This window comes from Phoxinus phoxinus (assembly GCF_949152265.1).
Source record: "Phoxinus phoxinus genome assembly, chromosome: 18".
Lineage (NCBI taxonomy): Eukaryota > Metazoa > Chordata > Actinopteri > Cypriniformes > Leuciscidae > Phoxinus > Phoxinus phoxinus.
In genome coordinates, this window is record NC_136893.1 from 19,332,269 (window position 1) to 19,355,419 (window position 23,151).

At 37.1% G+C, this 23,151-nt stretch overlaps 1 protein-coding gene across 1 annotated transcript; it reads left to right on the forward strand.

The window, feature by feature from the left end:
* Positions 1 to 10: 10 nt before the first annotated feature.
* On the forward strand, positions 11 to 21,570 carry cables2b (Cdk5 and Abl enzyme substrate 2b). Its single transcript, XM_079587817.1, has 9 exons — positions 11 to 618; positions 9,899 to 9,991; positions 11,556 to 11,633; positions 15,219 to 15,327; positions 15,519 to 15,672; positions 17,851 to 17,945; positions 18,478 to 18,584; positions 19,774 to 19,978; positions 20,705 to 21,570. Exons 1-9 carry the CDS (start codon positions 125 to 127, stop codon positions 20,843 to 20,845), a joined length of 1,476 nt encoding a protein of 491 aa, XP_079443943.1. The 5' UTR covers positions 11 to 124; the 3' UTR covers positions 20,846 to 21,570.
* Positions 21,571 to 23,151: the final 1,581 nt, after the last annotated feature.

Sequence of the window (23,151 nt, forward strand, 5' to 3'; positions counted from 1 at the left end):
TGCTCGATCTATTTACTAAAATCCTGTACTCCAAGCCAATCAGATAAGAGTGGGCGTGTCCGGATGAGTCGCGGCGGGGTAGAAACAGAACTGAGCATCAGCCGACGGTTTATTTCACTCGAGAATGGCGGCTGCTGCGTGCAGTCCGCAGAGTTCACTGACCCCATGCACTGGCAAACTGCACAGAGAACATCTGCGGAAAAGTAAAGACTCGCGGAGGAGACAAGCCGCGCTTTTATTTCTCACTAATATATCCCTGGACGGACGGCCTGTGCGGAGCAATGCGAGTGCAGCGGGACCCCAGGATGCCGAGTTTCAGTGCGCTGACATCAACGAACTGCCCGCTGCTGCTGCAAGTGGCGAGGGGACCTTCTCCAGCCTCGCTGTGCCTAGACTCGGGCTGCTCAGTGTCCCGCCCATCCTGGTTCTGCCGTCGGATTCTGGGTTCAGTAACGTCGGGAGCACCGAGGTGTTCCTGGAGAGGGAGAGAGGCTCGTTCTCCTCGCAGAATAACCTCCTGTCCCCGTGCAGTCTGCAGCCCACTCCTCTCGGGGCGCGGAAGTCTCCGACGCTGCTGTCCGTGCAGAGCTGCGGCTCCTCGCTGGACTCTCGACCGCGGTGGGTTCAGCTCAGGTTTCTGGAGAAGGCTTTCACTTTAGAGGCTATGCGCTCGAGATAGCGCGGTTTAATGCTTTCTGATAGTTTACATGAACTTCTGAGAGAGACAGTCCACTTGGGTTGTGTCTCAAAATCTTGCAAGCTGCCTACCTAGACAGCGCATTTGGGCATCAAAAGGCATTTAAACTGTCAAGGTGGCATTTTTGTTAATATATTATTATTCAACTTATCTAAACGCTATTCTAAATAGCCTACTGGACCCATTATTTTCTCTAAAAATATTAAATATTATTAGGCCTATTGAACCGTTAAAAATCGATTTTGAGGGGGTTTTTTGTCAAAAAGTAAGGGGGGAAAGTTAGTTCTGCATATCAGATATTTTAAAAAGTGACGTAATCAGCATTAAACAATCGTTAGATGTAGGCTATTAGGCTACTTAACATATTTAGCATACATTAATTTTCAGTAATTATTCATAATTGCATAAATGGTGTATGATTAATGAATAGATCCAATACTAGTATAAATTCCTAATTATAAAATATTAAATACATTTGGAAAATATTTAAGGATGCTCTAATGCTACATTTACATGAGGCGGGTCAGAGAAGGCATATTTTAATATGGCTTTTATGCAACACTGCATAACACATCCATTTCATTTACTGCTTACTTTGTGACGCTCTTTCTTGTGATACAAAGACATTTTAAAACATGATGTGGTCACAGTCACACTTTACATCAGTTTATTATTTATTACATAAGTACCGAGTAATGCTGTTGAACAATATAATAATGTGTAAATATTTTTTGGAGCATTATAATTAGCATTTATTGCTTTTCTAATATTACAGCATAACATGGACACATGATGTAAGGTGTTAGTCATTACCTTGACCAGTTTTAATAAGCATGTTTTGTAACTAATTTGACCCAACCTACATATTTAGTGGGAGAGGCAACATAGAGTCATTCAGGCTAATGATAGGAGTTGGAAATGTTTATGAGAGATGACGACTTAATGTTGTCAACATCATCATTCACTTCATATTTTTTGTAATTATTTACTATAAATTCTAAAGAACTATTTACAGCAAATATATACAAAACACAAGTATATTATGCAATTGTATTTATGGTTGGAGGAGCATTTAATGTTTCTTCATGTGATTTTGAGTGAGTAATATACTGTATAGCTGTCCAATCAGAGTTCAGTTTGCTTTAAATATAAACCCCTCTTTACAGTGAATGCAGTTATGTAGCCTACTTCTATAGCTGCATGGCTTGAAACACACATTTTTCCAGTTTTCTTCCAAATTTCTACCCAAATATCACTTTTACCCAATATCTAAAAAGTTCTTTTGAAAAAAATATTTATTTATAATATTAAATGTGTATTTAAATAAGTCTTAGACTGAACTACTGATAAACCGAGGCTGAAGTGACAAGCCGCCTCTATAGATTTGATCTGCTTGACTTTCAAATGTTGTTCCAGAGACACGAAAGTATGTGAAAAAGACTGTTTTCATTCTCACTAGTTCACTCATTGACCACAGACTGAACAAGCCCTTTTCTGGAATCCAGATGACTTCACAGCCAAATAAACGTTGCCTAAAAATGGCCATTTATTTGTGCATGGGTTGGTTTATCTCTCCCCATGAGGAAGTGAAAAGACTAGTGAGAGAATGGTGTTTGTTTTGCTCTTTATCTCAGTAATAGTTTATTGAGCAGTAGGTCTTTATTCCCTTGACTATACCTCCCCCCCAATCCTCTTCCCCTTTTTACTTTAAAAAGGGTGTGCCTGTGTGACATGTAGATTCAAACCAGACTGACAGCCAAGGCAGTCGTTTGCTTTGCTTTATCAGTTGGAGACTTCGCTTTGAGGTCAGTCCGTGCCGCATGTAAGGGTGGTGGTGTTCATCCAGCGCTGCTTTGTGCACACAGTACCTGCAGAGATTAAAGCTTAAGACATTCTGTCATATCCTCAACCCTTCAAAGGGTCTCTGCAGGCCTGAGGGAATGAAGCGTCTCCGCACTGGAGAATAAATCAGGGTTACGTAGCATGAACTTGCTTGATTCAAATGTTACGGTTTCTTAAAATAGTTCCAGAAAATGCATCCAGCGGGCATTTAAATGGACCTTTCCTTGCTTAAAACCCAGCTCTCAGGGTAAATTATATTTGTGGAGCATAGAGAATTTGTGTCTATAACCGTTCTTATCTTATCATCGAAAGTCAAATGCAATGAGCGTGTGAGTGATGTGACATTCACACTAAAGACATAAGATTGTCTGAATAGTCCAACAAGTAGGAGCTTGTTGACCACACTTGCCAAATTCTCAGCCTCGTGCATTGTCAGAATGCTTTGAGGCTTTAAACTTTTTATGTAGTTGCTAAAAACAAAACTGGTTTGTAATCAATAGCTGAAATATTTTTGAGTTTGCATGAGGGATGTTTTATCTAAAGGTGTTGTATCTTACTCTCTTCATTTAAGATGTTCTCCCATTGAGCTCTACTACCCATGTTTTTCTGATGAAAAGATCATGTTTGATGAAGACATTCTCCAACCTTAGGGTTAGTTATTCAAAAATGAATAACATCATCAGTCACTCAACTTCTTGACATTTCAAACCCAGAAGACATTCGTTCTTCTTTGAAACAAACATATTTTTAATGAAACCTGAGAGATGTCTGAACATCCATTGGAAGTCTGTTCCATTCAAAAAAATGTTCAATTTACCATATTTGTTGTGCTCCATTTATGCGTGTTGATCAAAGTGTATATGTATAAAAGCCCAAATTAAATGTGTTCATCATATAAAGCAATTCAGTCTCTACAGAAGACTTTGATTAAAGTGCTAGATTCGTATGGTTTACTTTCAGTAGCCCTTTATGAACTTTTTTTGAAAAGTCAAAGTATTGGTGGAATGGATGGAAGGAAATCTCTCAGGTTTTACTGAAAACATCTTCATTTGTGTTTCGAAGATGAACATAAGTCTTGTGGGTTTAGATCAACATCAAAGTAACTGATAACAGAGTTTACATTTTGGGGTGATGTTTTTGGAGGTTAGCCTATGTCTTGCTATTGACCCTCAACATATAGGCTATTTTTTGGCCAATTGGCTTTCTTTAATATAAAATCATTCATTGGTTGATGCTTACTACTTGTCGTTTTGCGCGCAGGAGCAGAAAGTTTGGCGAGAGTGACCTGACGAATTATTCTATTAAAAATAAGTTATTATCGCCCAAAATGTCAAAAAGACAATCAAGCGTATTTTCATATCCACGAGTAAAGCTGTTGGTGTTTCTGATCAAAAGATATCCCGAGAAGATGGAACTGCACAATTCTGCTAATACTAATTAGGATAGCAGACACAAATATGGAAGCTTGTTTCTGCCATGGAATAAAACGATTTAAAAGATAATTGCAACTTTGTATCTCACAATTCTGACTTTTTTTCTCAGAATTGCAAGTTTATATCTATCAAATCTAACTTTGTAACTTGCAATTGAGAGTTATAAAGTCAGACTTGCGTGGTATACACTTGCAGGTGCGTATTATAAAGTAAGATTTGTGAGATATAAACTCGCAATTCTGAGAAAAAAAAGTCAGAATTGCAAGATTGCAATTGAGAGTTATAAAGTCAGACTTGCGTGATATACACTTGAAGTTGCAAGTACATCGAGTTTATATCTCACAAATCTTACTTTATAACACGCACCTGCAAGTGTATACCACGCAAGTCTGACTGTATAACTCTCAATTGTAAATTTACATCCTGCAATTCTGACTTTTTTTCTCAGATTTGCGAGTTTATATCTCACAAATCGAACTTTATAACATGCAACTGCAAGTTTTTATCATGCAATTCTGACTATAACTCAATTGCGACTTTATATCACACAATTCTAATTTTATAACTCGCAATTGCAAGCTTATATCTCACAATTCTGACTTTATAACTCGCAATTACTTACAAGTTTATATAATTTTATACTTTATCAGCCAATACTCAATATTAAATGATTTGGTTTTGGGGCATAAAATACTTGATTGGGACATCTCTAATTAGGTTGACACGTTGAGTCTTGATTACTTGTGGATCACATGACTTCAGTCACTCCTGTTCTGTACATGTCAGGAGTAGAAAGAAAGAAAAACGACATCTCTGTGTGACGACAGTTATGTGGAGTCATCTGTAATGGCTAAATAAAATTGTAATAATGTGAATTTCAGTGAAAATAAAGTGAAACTGTAGCTTGAATCAACATCACTTGACAGTGGAAACTATTGCTTCCCTTTGTTCATGCAAGTCCTTACATGTGAGTTAATAACTGGACTAGTAATGAGTGTGTCCGTCTTTGCTGACTGACCTTGGGCTTGGCTCATGCTCTTATGTCAATAGCACCCTTAGCACAATCAGAAATTGAAGCTGAGGTACACTCTTCAGTGTGAATTTGGCTGTCCTCTACCATTGCTATATTAGATATGCTAAGTATTAGATCGGATGTGTTATATTATATAAATAATGCAACGGGAAGCTCTTCTACACATCGTCATTGAAAACAAATGTTATTCTCTGCATGAATGAGGGTGAATGATGCACCCTTTTGACAAATTATTTACACTTTTGTTCAAAAGTTTGGGGTCAGTAAGAGTTTGTTTTTCGGATGGAATGAGGCCAGTCAGATCTCATGGATATCCACTTTTTCCATAAGAGAACAATGTGTATCTAATCCTGTCCTTCCTTACATTGAGCGGACTGTGCCAAAACTCACCATATATCCAATTAGAGGATATATTCTTATACGTAGTTGCACTGTAAGGTTTTGTAATGTTCTTTAAAGAATCTTATGCTCACAAAGGCTGTATTTATTTGATCAAAAATACAGTAAAAACCGTAATATTCTACACATTCAACATATTTCACATAATATTGTGAAATATTATTACTATTTAAAATAACTGTTTTCTATTTAAATACATTTTAAAATGTAATGTATTCCTATTGATGGCACAGCAGATTTTTTAGCACCATTAGCCTACTCCAGTTTTCAGTCACATGAAATTATTCTAAAATATGCTGATTTGATGCTCAAAAAACATTTTTCTCTTATTATTAATGTCGAAAACAGTTCATATTTTTGACATTTTTTTCAGGATTCTTTAATTACTGACTTTTTTTATTGAGAGTGTACATTAATCATACAGTGCTGGTCAGAATTATAATGAAATTTTGTACAGCCATCTTTGATCATTTTTACCAAGGGGTCAAATAATTCTGACCAGCACTGTATATTATCCAAAACCGATAATGCTACCAAACTCAAATATGGTCATAAATTGTGTTGTAAGTAACCCATGTAGCACCTCCAACACACGAGCCCACTGATTGAGGCTTGACATTTCACCCACTCGTTCCTCTGTAGCACTTCCTCTTCAGCCTGTAATAGTGCTTCGATATTTTGCACCAGTGCTGGTAGCCTTTCGTCCCTGCATGTGTGCTATTGGAACATTGAAAGCATGGAATCAAGCCATATGTTCTCTTAGCGCTTTAATACTGTGGATGTCCAGTCCTGGCAGGATTACGCCAGGGTATTTATTCAAAGCCTTGTGACGTGACTGTGGCCTGAGTCTGACTGCATCCAGTTGGTCAGGAACAGTTATTGATCCCCTGGAATGAGGAGCAGGGATCTACTGGACCTGGGATTGTGAGATATATAACACGTGTGGTATATAAAGAGAGAGGAGCAGTGGTACACTACATATAGGGAGAGAGGGTTAACATTCCCTCTGCCTCTTGAGTTATTCCAATAGGATTGTACATTCTTTCTTAACTGTTTGTTTATATTTGCCAGCCTGGTGTATGAGATTCCTCAGGCTGATGAGAGTCATCCTCTCCGGTGCATTTTGCCCTAAAAGTTGTTTCACAATTGTTATTAAAAGTTTTAATTTGAAAGCACTTTAAAAAGTAATCTTTTGGCTGAACAAAGAAATTCAGAGTTTGAAGAATTAGTTTAAGGAATGTCTCTAGTGTCAACACACACAGCTGTCATAATAGTTTCAATATGCTATACATTGTGTGCACAAAAGAGTTTAAAAATGCTTTTTACAGTTAAAAAATAGCTGAAAAGTGCCATCATATTTGGATTTTAACGACAGCAGCAACATCATTTCTGTTGGAATGTGCTTTTTTGCTAAATGGAAATTATTACAGTACTTAATAGTAAAATACATTAGGGTTGTATAGGGATTTGGGTTGTCACAGTACCAAAATTTCAGTAGTCAGTACCAATACCAGTAAAATTTCATGATTCTCTACCAATTTTGATACCGGAGCATTAAGTACTTGAAAAAATTGTGTCCCGTTTTGTCTCGTCCATTTGGTTATCACTTTTAATCATCGCCATTTCCAAATGAAATGCGCATTTAAATACGGTTGTCAATCCTCAAGCTCTGCAGTGTACTAACACTATACTAAAAACTAAACTTGTATTCAGATTGTGAATGGGTAATAAACAGAAAGAAAGGGAAGATCCTCCCTTTATAATCACTAAGGCTGTCAATCTCTAAAGCGCAAGCTCACTAAATTCTGCACTCGTGAAAACTCCCATTATAATACAAAAGCTATCTTAAATGTACAATGAATATTTACATCGTGTTTACACTTTTTTTTGGTCTCAAAGGACACAGGATCTGAAAGGATTCGCAAGTGTGTGGCTCAACAAGACAAAATCTTGTGAGTTTTCAGCGGTGTTAAGCAGATTCTGACTAACTTACTGACTAGCACCTCTGATAGGCCATTGCGTTCACGCGCTCAACAGATATGATTGTGATTGGCTACAATGCTCAACACACTGTAAATAGCATTCTAAATGTCTTAGAGTGCTCGAACAAACACGAACGGGAGCATTTACTACTTATTATTATTATTATTATTATTATATTGGTCAATATTGTATATTTGATTGTGCATGCTCATTTAAACCATTTTTACATTAGATTTATTAATGCCATCATCTAACATTCACTTAAAGATAATCTTTAAAAGCACTATTAATTGAATAATGCAATTTGTAGCACCTCTAAATGAATATACATTTTCTATACTGTATACTGTAGTTTTTTGTTACTTAATTTATTTAGATGAAATTGTATAACATTTTCAGCCATAATGTGAAAATTTTAAGTTTAGAATTCCAGAACTATAATATCAGTGCGCAAGTAGGATAAATATGTTATGAAAATGTATTTGTTTTCGAATAAATCAATTTTTTTGTTTTAAAGTGGCGTCATTGCTACACATAGTGAAAAGACCCAATTAATCAATAATGAAAAAAGATCTTCTGGCTGGTTCATCCAAACCATCTTTTTTCTGTGATTCGATATGACCTTTAGTGTACCGCCTCAACAACCTTATGTCTTAGTTTCCTCTCCATCCCATTTTCTGGGTTTGAGTTGGATGCAAATTGATAGAGGATTTAGTAGGAAATAAAGAGAGAGAGACAAAAAAAATTACAAGTTAGAATCAAGTGAGTGACAGATGGGCCGAGAGAGAATGAGGTTTACGCAAAGCTGGCAGCTGCTCCAGAGTTCATCACCTTTTTCATTCTGGAGATAAAGAAAAGGGGTGTAAGTCATTTGTGTTCGGTCACAGTCTTCAGTTTTTCTTTGCTCTCTTCTTCTCACTCGCATGCACACAGGTGCGGTTCTCTGCCCTGGATTATGATAACAGTCATTTGGATTCTGAGGGAGGGTGTATCACCACACGAATGGCGGAGCAGATGGAGAGTGCGAGTAGTGGGAGCTGTTTGTGTTTGTTCACACACTGGGGTTGTGTAATACTTTTCAAACCAAACAGAACGAAGATGTGGCCTGGTTTTGTGCCCAAAGCATGTGGCAGAAATATGTGACGCTGATGTAGGGAAAGGGGTTTAGAACACGCACAGATGAGACATAGACTGAAAGTTATGTAACTGTAGTTATGGTAAGAAACATAATCCTACAGGCTAATTTTTTTCGGCAGGATTTTTTTGAGGAATTCTCTGAGAAATTAATTTAATATTTGTTACGCATCATGTTTGGGCTTCCTTAAGTCAGACAATTTGAAGTGTCATTTTTAAAACGTACTAAATCTATCAAGTGAGATTTGGCACTTGGTATTTGGTCTTTAAAACTTGATCTCCTTTAATGCTCCATAATCCAAAGAATTGCAGAGCTCTTGGCACTCTTGCACTGTACATTCCTATGCATGTAACGTTTGAGTAGTTTGAAAAATAAATAGTAAAATCACTAAAAAATAAAAAGTGAGGAGTCCGAGCTGTGGCATAGCAGTTTGCACACGTGCTCCTGACATGAGCCATGGTTCTGATGTGGGTAATTTAGGTTTGAGCCTGACTCCATCTTGACCCCGTTCACCCGAATAATCTTTTGACATACTGTCTCCACTTATTAAATATGGTATTAAAATAAAATAAAGAACGGGAAGATAAATGTCATCACAGAAATTATTTTCTATAGGATTTTAAGTTAATATGGAAGGAAAATTGGCCATATTGTTGGTGCCGATTGCCTCATGGGCAGCTCTCCGACACATTGTGTGTTTGTGCTTGGGCTTTTAGTCTCGGCTTGTGGTGCTTTCCGATCTCGTTCCCCTCTCTCACACACATTGCATCCTGTCAGCAAAATACCAGAAAAGTAAATCTTAAACCATTTAATATAAAATGATACATTTATTACAGGTTCCAGACGTCATTGTGAATGATTAATCAATGCACATTATTCCAAAGGAAATTGTCTCAGAATGTAATAATTTGCCTGTAAGTAAAATGTGAATGTAGTTGATAGTTGATTGAGCTATGAGCTGTAATGAAGGTAGCATGCGGAGCAGGTCATGGCCAGTTTCATTAGCCACAATAATGACAGGAAACAGCCAGTCAGTTTAGTCACACACTTCTGCTACATTTAAACGGCACATCCCATTAACAGTGCTTGGCTTAACGGGAAGAAACCAGGGAACATATTGAATCAAATCCTTTATAGGTCAGAACTATCGCAAGCTGGAAATCTGTGTTTGGTTCTTTCCGTTAAAGTGAAGTGGTTCGGTTTGGGTTAAATACTTGTGGGCATTTGGGCTGTTTTGCCACACAGCAGCATGTATTATAAAATATGTGTGTTGTCTTAAATCAGTGGTTTGCATAACAACGAAGAGGTGAAGCTAAACTGATATACTAAACGCTTTTCTTTAGTATATAATGTTTTGCCCATGTTTTGTCCCACAGGAGTCGGAACCTTTCTGGCTCTCCTCGTCCACGACCCGTGAAGAAAATCCACTTTATTAAGAACATGAGGCAGTACGACACCAGGGGCAGCAGGTATGGTTGTTCACTTCTCTCTGCGTGCGTGCGTGCGTGTGTGTGTGTGTGTGTGTAGGGTGTGTCTTTTCCACACTATGTAATGCTTTCCCCTCTCTGTGCTTCAAAACAAACAATCTGCCTCTCCCCATCATTATTTTCTCAGTTTGAAGGTGATCCGTTACACTTATGCTGTTTATTGCAAGGGCACATGAATTAAAATAATGATGTACTCCAATAAATAATTTGTAATAAATACTGCAATATTTCATTAAAAATAAGAATGGTTGATTTTAGATTACAAAATGATGGTGAGTTTTGTTCACAGGCCGCTCAACCTAAGGATTGTTTGTTGTTCTCTTAAGGAATTGGTTGTTCTCCGTGAGATCTGGCCTTTTTCCATCTGAGAAACAGCAGCTATGTTTACTAAGTCCCATTATAAACTGCCCCAAATAGACAGCGGTCCTTATTTTCCGCTTGTGTTCCCAGGCTTTGGGTTTTCACACACAAATATGCATGTTCTTCCTACTCACATTCACAGGGTCACAGACGGGATTGGGGCAAAATAAAACCGATAGGATATTTTCCACTGGATGATCACAGATCCAGATAAGCTTAGTGTTCTGTGGTCTCATCTATTGCATAAACGCGATACGGCAGAGTGTAAAAAAAAAAGGCCAGCAAATGCTGTAGACTAATAACTTTTTCCCTGTGAGAAACAAAGGGGCACTGTAATAAAAAAAAAAAGTCAGATTTGTAACTTATGAGGTCATATCCTATTTTTGGGGTTCAATATAGTTGGCATTCTTCAATAAAACCTGTTCAAAGTTTATAAAACAATCTGAAATAGTGAATCGTCCATTGGGCTGCAATCAAATCTTAAGATGATTTTTTTCTGTTTTTTATGAAGATTTTTATGAAAATTTTGCTTGTTGAAATCTATTAAAGATTCCTATTGAGATACAAGTGGAAATCTGTCTTTGAAATCTCTATAAAATGATTCAGATAATGGGCAACTCATACTCTATTATCATACGCTATTATTTCTGGTGCCATTTCTCCACTGTCATGTGACTATTGACGACTATTGACGAAAAAATCCTATTGGCTGCTGCGGCAGACCCTCAGTTTCATGTTAACTGCCATTTTACCACTCTGTCACAACTATATGGTTAAAATGCAGTCACGTGCCCATAGCTAACACAGATACTATCCCACTTCCTGTGTGAAAGAAGTGAGAGACAAGTGTACACCGAGGCTGATGATGCAGGTGTTCTGGCTCTGTGTGTGTGTGTGTGTTGTGGGGACAAAATATCCCCAAAAGGATGGTAATAGCAGAAATCTTTGTCCTTGTGGGGGTCCCAATGAAGTAAACAGCTTATAAATCATACTAAGTGATGTTATTTTTGAAAATGTAAAATTGCAGAAAGTTTTCGGTGACGGGTAGGTTTAGGGTTAGGTTACAAAATATACAGTTTGTACAGTTTAAAAAGCATTATGTCTATGGAAAGTCCGCATAAAACATGGCGTGTGTGCGTGCGTGCGTGTGTGTGTAATGTTAACTAGTTTGTGTTCGCCACTGCAGGATCGTCCTTATCTGTGCCAGAAGGTCTTTGTGTGCCGCCTTCTCTGTGCTGCCGTATGGAGAGAGCTTCCACATCAGGTACTCAAACACACACACACACACACATAAAAAAAATTATTATTTAAAACTAGGGTAGGCAAAAACGGAGAGGCTATCAATAGTGAGCTAGCTTTGAAAGCAAAAGACCCCATCCCTTCAAGCGTTTCCAAGCCTCCTTCAAAACACATGGCCCAGCCAGAGCAGAGTCTACAAAGCCTCACACAGACAGCGTTAAATAACCTCATGCCTCAAAGCACAAAACATTACAATAATAATTAACTAAACAACTTAAAGAGCTCTTACTTGTACCACCTGGCTGCTGCAGATTCATTTCAGCGTTGATATTGTTGACATACAAATGCATAAATCTGGTTTTGAGGATCTTTTTTTTTCAGTACAGATTCATGTTACTGATCTAATTTGAATGATTCATCTGTGCATATTTTATTTATTTAATTTTTTACCTTCTTTAATCAAAAGTTCATAACTAGACCACAGACTCGATCTTTTGGATCTTTTAAACCCTGTTTCTACCCCTGTTCCTGAGTTTTACCAAAAATATAATTGTTTTTGCTTAGTATATTTGTTACTTATTTACTTAGCAGCAGTTATTCACACTTGGTTGACTGGTTTAAAGTTTCTATACTAAAATATACGAATACATTAAAAGAATCATCGATTATTAAGGATGCAGAATCGTTCATTGGGAAAAATTTGAATTTCCTTGTGATTCTCATTCCTAGCCTTCACTTCCACGACACTTGTCCTTGCATGATCTTTAAATGGACAGATAAACACAAAGAGATATTTCGAGTTGAACGTGCAGTCATTTGGGTTCCTCTGCTCTCCTCTGGGGATTCATATCCAGGGTGAGAATCGGGAAAATGGGGCAGGAAGGAATTTTTCCCACATCCTGAAGCTGGGCCTGGTATGACACGAACGACAACACCCTCTCCTTTCCCACCATCTCCATTACAGTTCCAGAAAACGCTGAAAAAAAATAAAAAATAAGATTGAAAACTTGTGAAACTTTCTCTTATCCACCTTTTTCCTGAACGCGAAGTCTCGCCCAACTGTACTCATAGCGGAATTATCCTTTACATTTCCGGTCTCCGGTGTTTCTAGTCAAATTAGCGTATTTTCAGAGCTGATAATGTAATGCTAAACCTATGAAAATGGTTTTAAAAGCACATGGCTCCATATTCCCATCACGTTACAGTGTTGCAGTGACCGTCTTTTGTTAGTGTCTCACCCGTCAAAGTTTAATGAGTGCGTAGATGACATGAAGCTGCGCAAAGTTAGCCACATTGAAAACAGATGTGCGCTCATATCCTACATGCAGCTGCCGACCAGTTGAATTTAAAAATGAGAGGAGCGCACATATAAGGGTGAATTCAGGTTGACTGGGAAACATTTTCCCTGTCATCTTTACGCCAAAAAGCATCCCAATCACCATTAATTCACCCTACCTTTTATGGGGAGCATTTACTTAAGTGCTGCAAGCCATGCTCGTTTTCTCTTGTCAGTCTTTGGCATAAAATCCAAGGCATATGGCGCTGTATACGGACATTCTTTGCAGATTTATTGGTGCTCAAAACGCACACTTTCCAGGAATTTCTTCAGTTCATTGCTGTCGTTGTGGCAGTCAACAACAGCACAGCTTAACCCTGTGCTCATTTTAACTTTAGTAATGTTCAAAAAGTTTGTTTATTTAATTGTTGCTCTTTTACCCCATTTTAACAATGGGTTCCTATGGAGACAGGACAGCACCCAAACGAAAGTTAGAATCCGTTATGGTGGCGCTCATCATTTACTCAGGAAAAAGGTGGATACATCACATTTCTGAAAGAGAAGAAAATTACACAGTCATGCTATGCAAGGCAGTTTGAGACTAGATAAGGGATGCAAGAGGAAGGGGATATATGTGTGTGTTCTGCTAATGATTGAAGAGCAGTTCTGTTCACAACACTCTCGGTTACTTCTGTCTAGAAGGAAAAGCAAACGATTGGGATATTATCGGATTGAATTTGTCTCTATTAGGTGAATTAGACTTGTGATTGTTGAGTTGGCTCTGTGTTTGAAGCATTCTTTGGCTCCAATTTGAGTCAGTATAGATCTGTCAGGTGCTCTTTCAACCAGTTAACATTACATTTAATGAGCCAACATGTCTTTCCATCTTTTTTCAGGGTGGGACATATTGAAAGGCTCATAAAGCTGCACAATTACTCATTAAAAGATTGCAACCTCAAATGCAGACAGCCACACAATCTTTTTCCTACATGACAGTGATTCGGCTGTATCTATTAAACATTTGACAAGTACGATCACAGCGAGTCAGATCTGCGTTGGCTCTGCCACTGAGTTGTCTACAGTATATATTAAAATAGAGTCAACGCTTCAAATAAAGATTTGATCAATTATATCGTTACACCAGTAGGTGGCGACAAGTGACTGTAAAAAAATGTATTTGTCATTGAATCATTCATTCAAGAGATTTGTTCAAAAATGCAGATTCATCCAGTAATGAAACATGTGAAGTCTTTATAAGCGAGTCATTGAATCATTCATTAAAACTGATTTAAAAAAATATTAAAATGAATTAGATAATTTTTGAATAACTGCAGTAATTAACATTTTGTCAGAACCGCTAGTAAATTGCATGTTATTTTGTTTAGTAGTTTCTCCAGAATCGTGATATCTGTTTAAAAAATAACAACAAAAAAATTGATTCTTAATTTATCCAGAATCGTAAAGCTCTTAGCTCATCTTGGAGGACTTCATTTAGCCAATAGATGTAGTGTTAGTCAAAGATGGTCAGAGGTAGGTGGTAATAGGTGGAGGGACATTATAGAGATCATTTGATTGGACAGTTTTGTGAGTGCAAGATGAGTCATCAATATGTTTGGCCTGTATCATCAATATCTTTGGAAAATTTGAATTCACATATCAAATAAAATACATTTTCAACAAGGAGTACACTAAAATATGGATGACCTCAGAGATGTTAGACATAGACAAAAAGGCCACAAAACTCTCCTTTTCATACCCAAACATTTTGCAGCACTAAAATATTTATCCCTAAAGTTTATTTATCATTTTTTTAAAGCTTTCTCACACTAAAATCAGTCAAAATTGGTTTTACATGATCATTGCACGCCTTCTCTGACCAGACCCAAAAGCATCATAAGTAGATCATAGAACCATTGCCACCAGTTACCACCGATGCTTTTGAGAAACGCAGCCCAGGCTGTTTTTGCTGCTGTACCTTTAAGACTTCTATAAGTAAATCACCTCAGTTATGGTTAGCTAGCCTAGAAATTATGTAATGTTTGCTCTTAAGCTCTCAGGGTTTAGGGTTAGCTGATAAAAAGCTAATAATTAATGAAATAATAAAAATGTAAAGTTCAAAAATAAAACGCTTCCTAAAAAATATATATAATATATTATTTGTTTACCCGCATGTCATGTGACAATCATCCCACATTAGAGAACTGTGAATGTGCAAACGTGTTGTTATATTATTGAAAATCTCAATTCAATATTTTAGGTCAAAAAATGTTTGGGAATCCCTGTTCTGAATTATAGATTTAAAACCAAGCATGTGCCCGTCTGTCTTTGTCTCAGTGACCCTCGTTTGGACGGTCAGCGGCGGAGGCACTCGTCCGGAGGAATATCCACCACCCTGGAGATGCTTCCCGGGCTGGAGGGGGTGGAGCTGGACATGTACGGCAGGGTAAGAGCTTGTCATCTATCACTCGCCTGTCAATCAGTCCGTCAGGGAATGTCACAGAGCATTGTTCTCAGTGTACCAGTCGACCTGCTCCGAAATGACAGGTTTATATCGCCTCATTTGACGCACCCAGGGGCTGTCAGGATGTTTCAGGCTGACAGACAGCTTGTTATGATATTATATGTATATTGCAGACGGTGTCATACGCTCAGTTCCTGTACCCCACTAACGCCCTGGACCGCCACAAGCCCGCTGTGGATCTCGCTCTACCCCTGCCCTATTCCAGAAACAGCATCACTCACAGTTTTCCTTCCTCCCGCCTCAACAGCACCGTCGGTCTGGACCTGGGTATGTCACACACTCATAAACACATACACACACACTACTATGTACATCTAGACCTGTGAGGGCCTCTCATAGTCATCTACTGTATTCTTGTGGACTTACCCTAACCCTACCCATTACCTACACATCCTTGGCTTTATTTGGTATTACTTGACCAATTTAGAAAACATTTATACTTTTTAATTGTGTAAAATAGGTTATATACAAGTATATATTAATACTTTTATTCAACAACGATGCATTAAATTGATCAAATGTTACAGTAAAGGCTATTGTAAAGTAAAGGCATTAATAATCAGAAATGTTTCTTGAGCATCCAATCATATTAGATTGATTTCTAAAGGATCATGTGACACTGAAGACTGGAGTAATGATACTGAAAATCTTTAAAGTTCTTTCAAAAACATTTTATTACAACGTGGCCATGATTTAGTAAAATGAGGGAACTAATTATTAAAATATATATATTTTAGCTATATGGACATTGAATGGCTTTCCTGAGGTAAGTGTAACATTAAGCTGTTTTATTTTTGCGGTTGGAATACTGATTGAGCAATTACATGAGACATGATACATTTTGGTACCAAGTTCTACTATATCTTTCAACAAACCTTTTGATTTTTATTCATGTTTATCTCTTGCTATATTTGGTCCTCACACATGTAACAAAATTACACGCACCCTTTCTCTGCTCAGTTCTGTAACCACTTAAATCTCCGCCACAGTGAAATTTCACAACATCTGTAACTCTTTTCTGTAGCGGATTCCTTAGCTTGTGACCTTTTTTGACTTTGCTAGACGGTGTGTGTGTGTGTGTGTGTGTGCGTGTGTGTCATAACACCTAAAAGCATTTTAAAGCTAATTCTGGACTGTGGACATGGTGAAATTCTCTCTCATGCATGTCTAAATGCTGACATTAAATCACACAAGCATGCGACACACATACACACTCACACTCAGAAAACAAACACACACTTGCACAAATAAGTGTGTAGTAACTGGTGGGAGCTTAATAAAGGTCTTAATGCTATATTACTCACAGAGTGGGTAGGGACATTTCAGTCAACTTGATAGACACAGTTATTATCACAGTATTCCAGGCACAGTGTGTGTGTGTGTGTGTGTGTGTGTGTGTGTGTGTGTGTGTGTGTGTGTGTGTGTGTGTGTGTGTGTGTGTGTGTGTGTGTGTGTGTGTGTGTGTGTGTGTGTGTGTGTGTGTGTGTGTGTGTGTGTGTGTGTGTGTGTGTGTGTGTGTGTGTGTGTGTGTGTGTGTGTGTGTGTGTGTGTGTGTGTGTGTGTGTGTGTGTGTGTGTGTGTGTGTGCGTTAATTACAAATATTGCTATCCCTGCGGTCTAATGCTTAGTGAGTGTGTGAGTCATCAACTCAGCTCTTTCAGCTCTCTATTCTTGTACCTTATTTCACAAACCTACATTAGCTACTCTTGTGTCAGCCAAGTTGTTGCTGATTGTTAGTACTGAGTACAAGTGTTGTTTATGTGTGTCGTTTTAAAGGTTGTATCAGCGATTTCAGGCCCAAAAGTAAATTATCACATTCATCTAATCTTTCGCAACGATCCGCTAGCTGCCCGCCCCATAAGCAGGCCGTCAAAAAAACGTGTCTCTGTTGGCAGCCTAGGCTCTGAGATCTGCACACAAAAACAATTGGTCTCACCAACCACCAAAACCAAAATAAACAGTGTTCCAACCAATCACCGACAGGGGCTGGGTGTTGTGAGGTTTTGCGCTCGTGCACGGCACGCAAAGCAGTGTCTTGGAATAAACACGATGGTATTCCCTCTCCCTGATCCTCCTCCTCCTCTTGGGGATTGACTCAACCATGTTCAATTCCTCTTGTTCATTGATAGACGCTGGCTTCTTCTTCAGCTCCGACTTCGCGTGCAGCCGTGCACGAGCGCAAAACCTCACAACACCCAGCCCCTGTCGGTGATTGGTTGGAACACTATTTATTTTGGTTAATTTCTGTCATCATTGACTCACCCTGTCAGATGTTTCTTTTTTGAAACTATGCCTTTAATATAGCTGTGCTCAGCCAGTGCAGAAAGATGCACCATTATCTTAAAAACATGTACACACGTCGCATTCAGTTACTGTGTCTGTGGTTTGATTGGCTCATTTGACAGCTGTTTTTTTTTTTTTTTGCATGTTTGTTTGTTTTTTCAGGCATAGAAGACACTGAGTATGACCCTAATATGCTCAGTGACCCCCAGTGGCCATGTGGAAAACACAAAAGAGTGCTCATCTTTGCCTCATACATGGTGAGGTGGAGTATTTTATATATATATATATATATATATATATATATAATACATATATATATAAAATACATATATGTACATTATTCTATTGAACATATGCAGTGTATTTATCTCTTTTTTATATATATGTATATAACCTGGACTTGTTCTTAAAAGGTTTTCTGAGAATCATCTCCCTATAAAATCACTGCTCAGCCATTTAGCTTTTCACAGATGTTTGTGTTTTTGGAAATGTAATGCCGCCCAGTTTGGTCATGTTTCTTGTTTCTGGACATTAATTTACCCATCAGACACATTTGTAGGGATGAATGGCTATCTGTGTGATTTAAGGGTCTGTGCTCAAAGAAGGGCAGTCTCACCAACAGACACGGATAAACATAACTTATCCAGCCTACGTCATTACTGACCACTGGAAAATACTGCTTATACACTGTAATTCTTTGAAATGTTTTCTGCTGAATATCTTACTAACATGTTGTAAATCCTCCGTGTTTACTGTCTCTCTCTTTCTCACACTGTGGTTCTCTCACAGACGACAGTAATCGAGTACGTCAAACCATCAGATCTGAAGAAGGACATGAATGAGACTTTTAAAGAAAAATTCCCCCACATCAAACTCACACTGAGCAAAATCAGAAGGTACACACACACATTTTAACTCTTATTTCAATAACTGTTTACATGCACAGGAATATTCCTATGTTGAGCAGAATATGGTCATGTTGTATGCGCGGACGTGTCAACCCGATTTCAATATCCAGTTTAAGCCAAAATTCTTTAAAAGACTGCTTTAACCCTTGTGAAAATGAAGTACACTGTAGCATACTTGTAAAAAGAGTACTTATTATATAAATAACATGCTTTAAAAGAATATGCTCAAGTGCAAACTGCATGTAATGTTTTCGGACACATGATTGCATGTTCTTGCAATTAAATGAAAATGTATTATAAGACTACATTTATTTTAAATGCAATTTGGTGAACTTCCGAGTGCTTTTGGGTACGTTTGACCCACTTAAGTAGGACTAAGTACATCTTTATATGTAAATGTCATAATGACTTATATTGTCTTATGAAATATGGTTCAAGTGTACTGCCGAATGTACTGACAAGCATTTATGATAAACTAAAATATACTTTAATGTAATTTCTACTGAAACCTGAATGTCATATATGTAAATATATTGTAATTATTAAGTTGTAATATTGAATTACACAATACAGTTGGACTTAGTACTTTACATGTGGTTTAGTATTTCAAAAATGAATTAAAATGTACTTTATAGTAAAATTTTGACATTATTACAAAGTGCACTTTTTTAAAAGTGTACTTATGTGTGTTAAAAAAAAACCTAGGCCCTGTTTACCTGGTGTTCTGTCTCTTTTGTCCACTTTCGACCGTTTCTGTCTCGGACGGGTAACTGTGTGGGATTTTTCAGATCTTTCGATCTAATGAACGAAATAAGCTCACACAATTTACATATGAACGTGCCTGGAGACGACAGAAAACGTTTTAGAAATCAGGAATGGTGCGAGAACATTGTGCTTCAAGAAAACATTTTGGTCTTCAAACCAAACTTGGGTCTTGAGTCGACATTTTTCCCGTCGAATGTGTTTTCGACCACCTCAGGAAGTGGTGGTAAATACTAACCTGTATTTAGCGTCGTCTACTTGGGATCCGAATGATGAAAATGTGACTTAATACCAGGTCTAAACAGGGCCATAGCTCTTTAATTTCATTGCACATTTAACACAATGGTAGTTATTTTGTCTTTTTAATTGCTTCTCTTTATCTCTCCTAACATCTGTCATTCCCTCTCGTCATCAGTTTGAAGAGAGAAATCCGTTCAGTGGGAGAGGAGTCTTTATTGCAGCCGGTCACCATTGCCATGGCATTTGTGTACTTCGAGAAGCTGGTCCTACAGGGGCGTCTCAACAAGCAGAACAGGAAGCTGGTGGCGGCCGCGTGCCTCCTACTCGCTGCCAAGATCAGCAGCGACCTGAAGAAACAAGAGGTCAAACAACTGATCGACGTGAGTGACGCTTTGCCACACACTTTCCAGTCAACACACACACACTACCGTACAAGTTTTGTTTTTTACTCATTCTCACCAAGGCTGCATTTATTTGATCGGAAATACAATAAAAACGAATATATTTAAATATTATTACAGGTTTAAAACAACTGTTTGATTTTTCAATATATATATTAAAATGTAATTTATTCCTGTGATGCCAAGCTGAATTTTCAGCATCATTACTCCATTCTTCAGTGTCACATGATCCTTCAGAAATCATACTAATATGAGGATTTGATGCTCAAGATACATTTCTATTATGAATGTTGAAAGTAGTTGTATTGTACTTAACAGCTGCTTAGTATTTTTATGGAAACCTTGATATATTATTTTGGGATTATTTGATGAATAGAAAGTTCAAAAGAACTATTTTTTTCTTTTTAGTATTGAAAAGCTCTTTTTAGAACTAACTATTCTATTTAGTATTGAAAGTATTAATTAAAAATGAATACATAAAAAAAACTAGCTGACCCTTTTAAACAGTGGTGTACAAGCCTTTAATAGAGTAAAATAAATCTTTATAGAGTGCTGTATCGGCCAAAAATTGGCTGATATTTTGAAACTTTCATATGCAGATTACAGTATGTACACTGTATGTGTCAGTCCAAAATCCACTCGCCCTTATCAAAGTTGTCAGTGTTTATTGTACATCTGTCTGTTTTTGTTTTTCTCTGCCCTCAGAAATTTGAGGAGAGGTTCCGGATTAGCCGTCGGGAGCTGATTGCTTTTGAATTCACCATCTTGGTAGCGTTGGAAATGGCACTTTACCTTCCGGAGAGTAAAGTCATGCCCCACTACCGTAGACTGGTGCAGCAGTCGTGAACATGCAGATGAGATGTGTAAAACAGCCGAAAGTGTGGGACTCAGCGTTCCCATCATTGCGGTTTCAGGTATCAGAGCGAGTACACATCAACACAGGACGAACTGATGTTCCAAATGATGCTTTTTATAGCAATCGGGCCTGCAGCGTTTGTTTTCGTGGCTGTCTGTTTTTGTGACCACCATGGGAATACTGCTAAAGGAAAACAGCAAGGATTTTCTTTGATTGAAAACAGAGGGTTATTAACTCTCAGACGACAAGGGAAGAGTTTAACTCCTGCTTCACTTGTGTGAAATGTACAAGTGTGAATGCATGTTTTTAACATTCCATTTCTTTTTACCAAAAAAATTATTTAATGTGGACCTCTCCTTTTATACAGAACCACCTACCATTCACTGTAACACTAAAGCACTTTTTTTATCTATACATGTATTTTATCTAACATGTAACCTTATGCAATTATAATATTAATATAATCATTAGCACAGATGACATAACATATATGCATTTATTTTAGTAGCGTACTCTTGAAAGCTTTATTGAGTGACTAAATCTACCTTAGTATTCAAACCCAATATGTTCATTGTCTTTGGGGCTTCATTTTACTGTGAAGAGTGCTCTATATTAGAGCTGGTTTCAAGAAAAGCACATTTTCAGTGCTGTGTGTTGTTCTCACTTGTTTCTTTTTATAAAAATTAAAAAGAAATCCACTCATTTTTAATTCCACAGAAGAAAGAAAGCCCTGATTATTTGAATGAGTAAATTATGACAGAAGAATTTTGGGGGGTGCTGTGTGTGTACATATATGTATATATATATATATATATATATATATATATATATATATATATATATATATATATATGTGTGTGTGTGTATATATATTCAGCAAGGATGCATTAAATTGATCAAAAGTTACATAAAGGACTTTTATTTTTATTTTTTATTATTAAGCATCACAACTGTTTTCAACATTGGAAATAATAATGAATGTTTCTTGAGCATCAGATCATCATATTAGAATGATTTCTGAAGGATCATGTGACACTGAGGACTGGAGTTATGATGCTGAAAATGCAGCTTTACCATCAATAAATTACAATATAAATTATATAAAAATGTTAATTTTAAAATATATTCAGATTAGTTATTTGAAATTGTAACAATATTTCATAATATTATTGTTATTGTATTTTTTTATCAATTAAATGCAGCCTTGGTGAGCATATTTATGCTAAATTCACTGTTTATTTATTAATTGCCATAAAACATTGTGTTCAGTCTCAATTTTCATTGACGACTAGTAACCATATACTGTATTTTTGTTAATATACTGAATTATCAACAACAACAAAAACTTGTTAGCCTACTTGTAGAAATGCCAGTCATTGTGTTGAACATAAACAAGTTGTTTTTATTTCTTTCAGCACCCACAACCTATGCAATATTTGTAGGATCTTTTTGTCCCATTTCCTCACAAAACATCCCATTCTCAATTCAAATCACACACATTTCTGCCTGATATTATAGATTATATTTCAGTGCAGACTGTTGTGAAAAGATGTTGTGTTGTGTGTCCGTAGCCAGTTCACTGCTTTGTCCTTTATAGACGTATTTTACATAATGTGGTCTCAATCAATACATCCTTGTATTTACTTAGGCCTAGATAATGTGTTGGTAATATTGTCTACAAACGTCTATGATGTATTTTTGAAATAAGACTTTCCAGTAATGTTTTCTTATTCAGATATTGTCCTAAGCGAGACATTTGCACTTTGAAGCAGCGCGTGTGCTATGGCGCCATCTAGAGGAAGCGATTTACAATCACGTGTCAAAAGAGATGTTAGGAAGTGGATTTTGCTAGATAACAAGTTAATTTACTCAGGATATATCTATGTAAATCACACATAGATTAGACATTTTTCCAGGTTTTGTTACTTTGTTTCCATGTGTGCTACTTTTTGAGACCAAGAGCCCAAGAACAAACTAAGAGAGGTATTAATGGAAAGGAAATCTGAAAAATCACTTTTACACACGTTCAATTAAAGTGCCTAGGAATGTTTGTAATGAATGATTTTGTGAAGAGAGAAAATGGAAATAAAAGCAATTTTATTTAGTTTATTTACACCATTATTTACACTGATATTTTTATAGCCTCCAATGTTGCCCTCCAAAGGCAAAACGGTACCAATTTCCTTTCTTTCTTTTTTTTTTTTTTTTTTTGTCAATATTTTTTTATTATTATTTGATATCAATATTAACACTCAATTGAATTAGAACCTGAGCATAGTTGAGGTAAACCCATCTC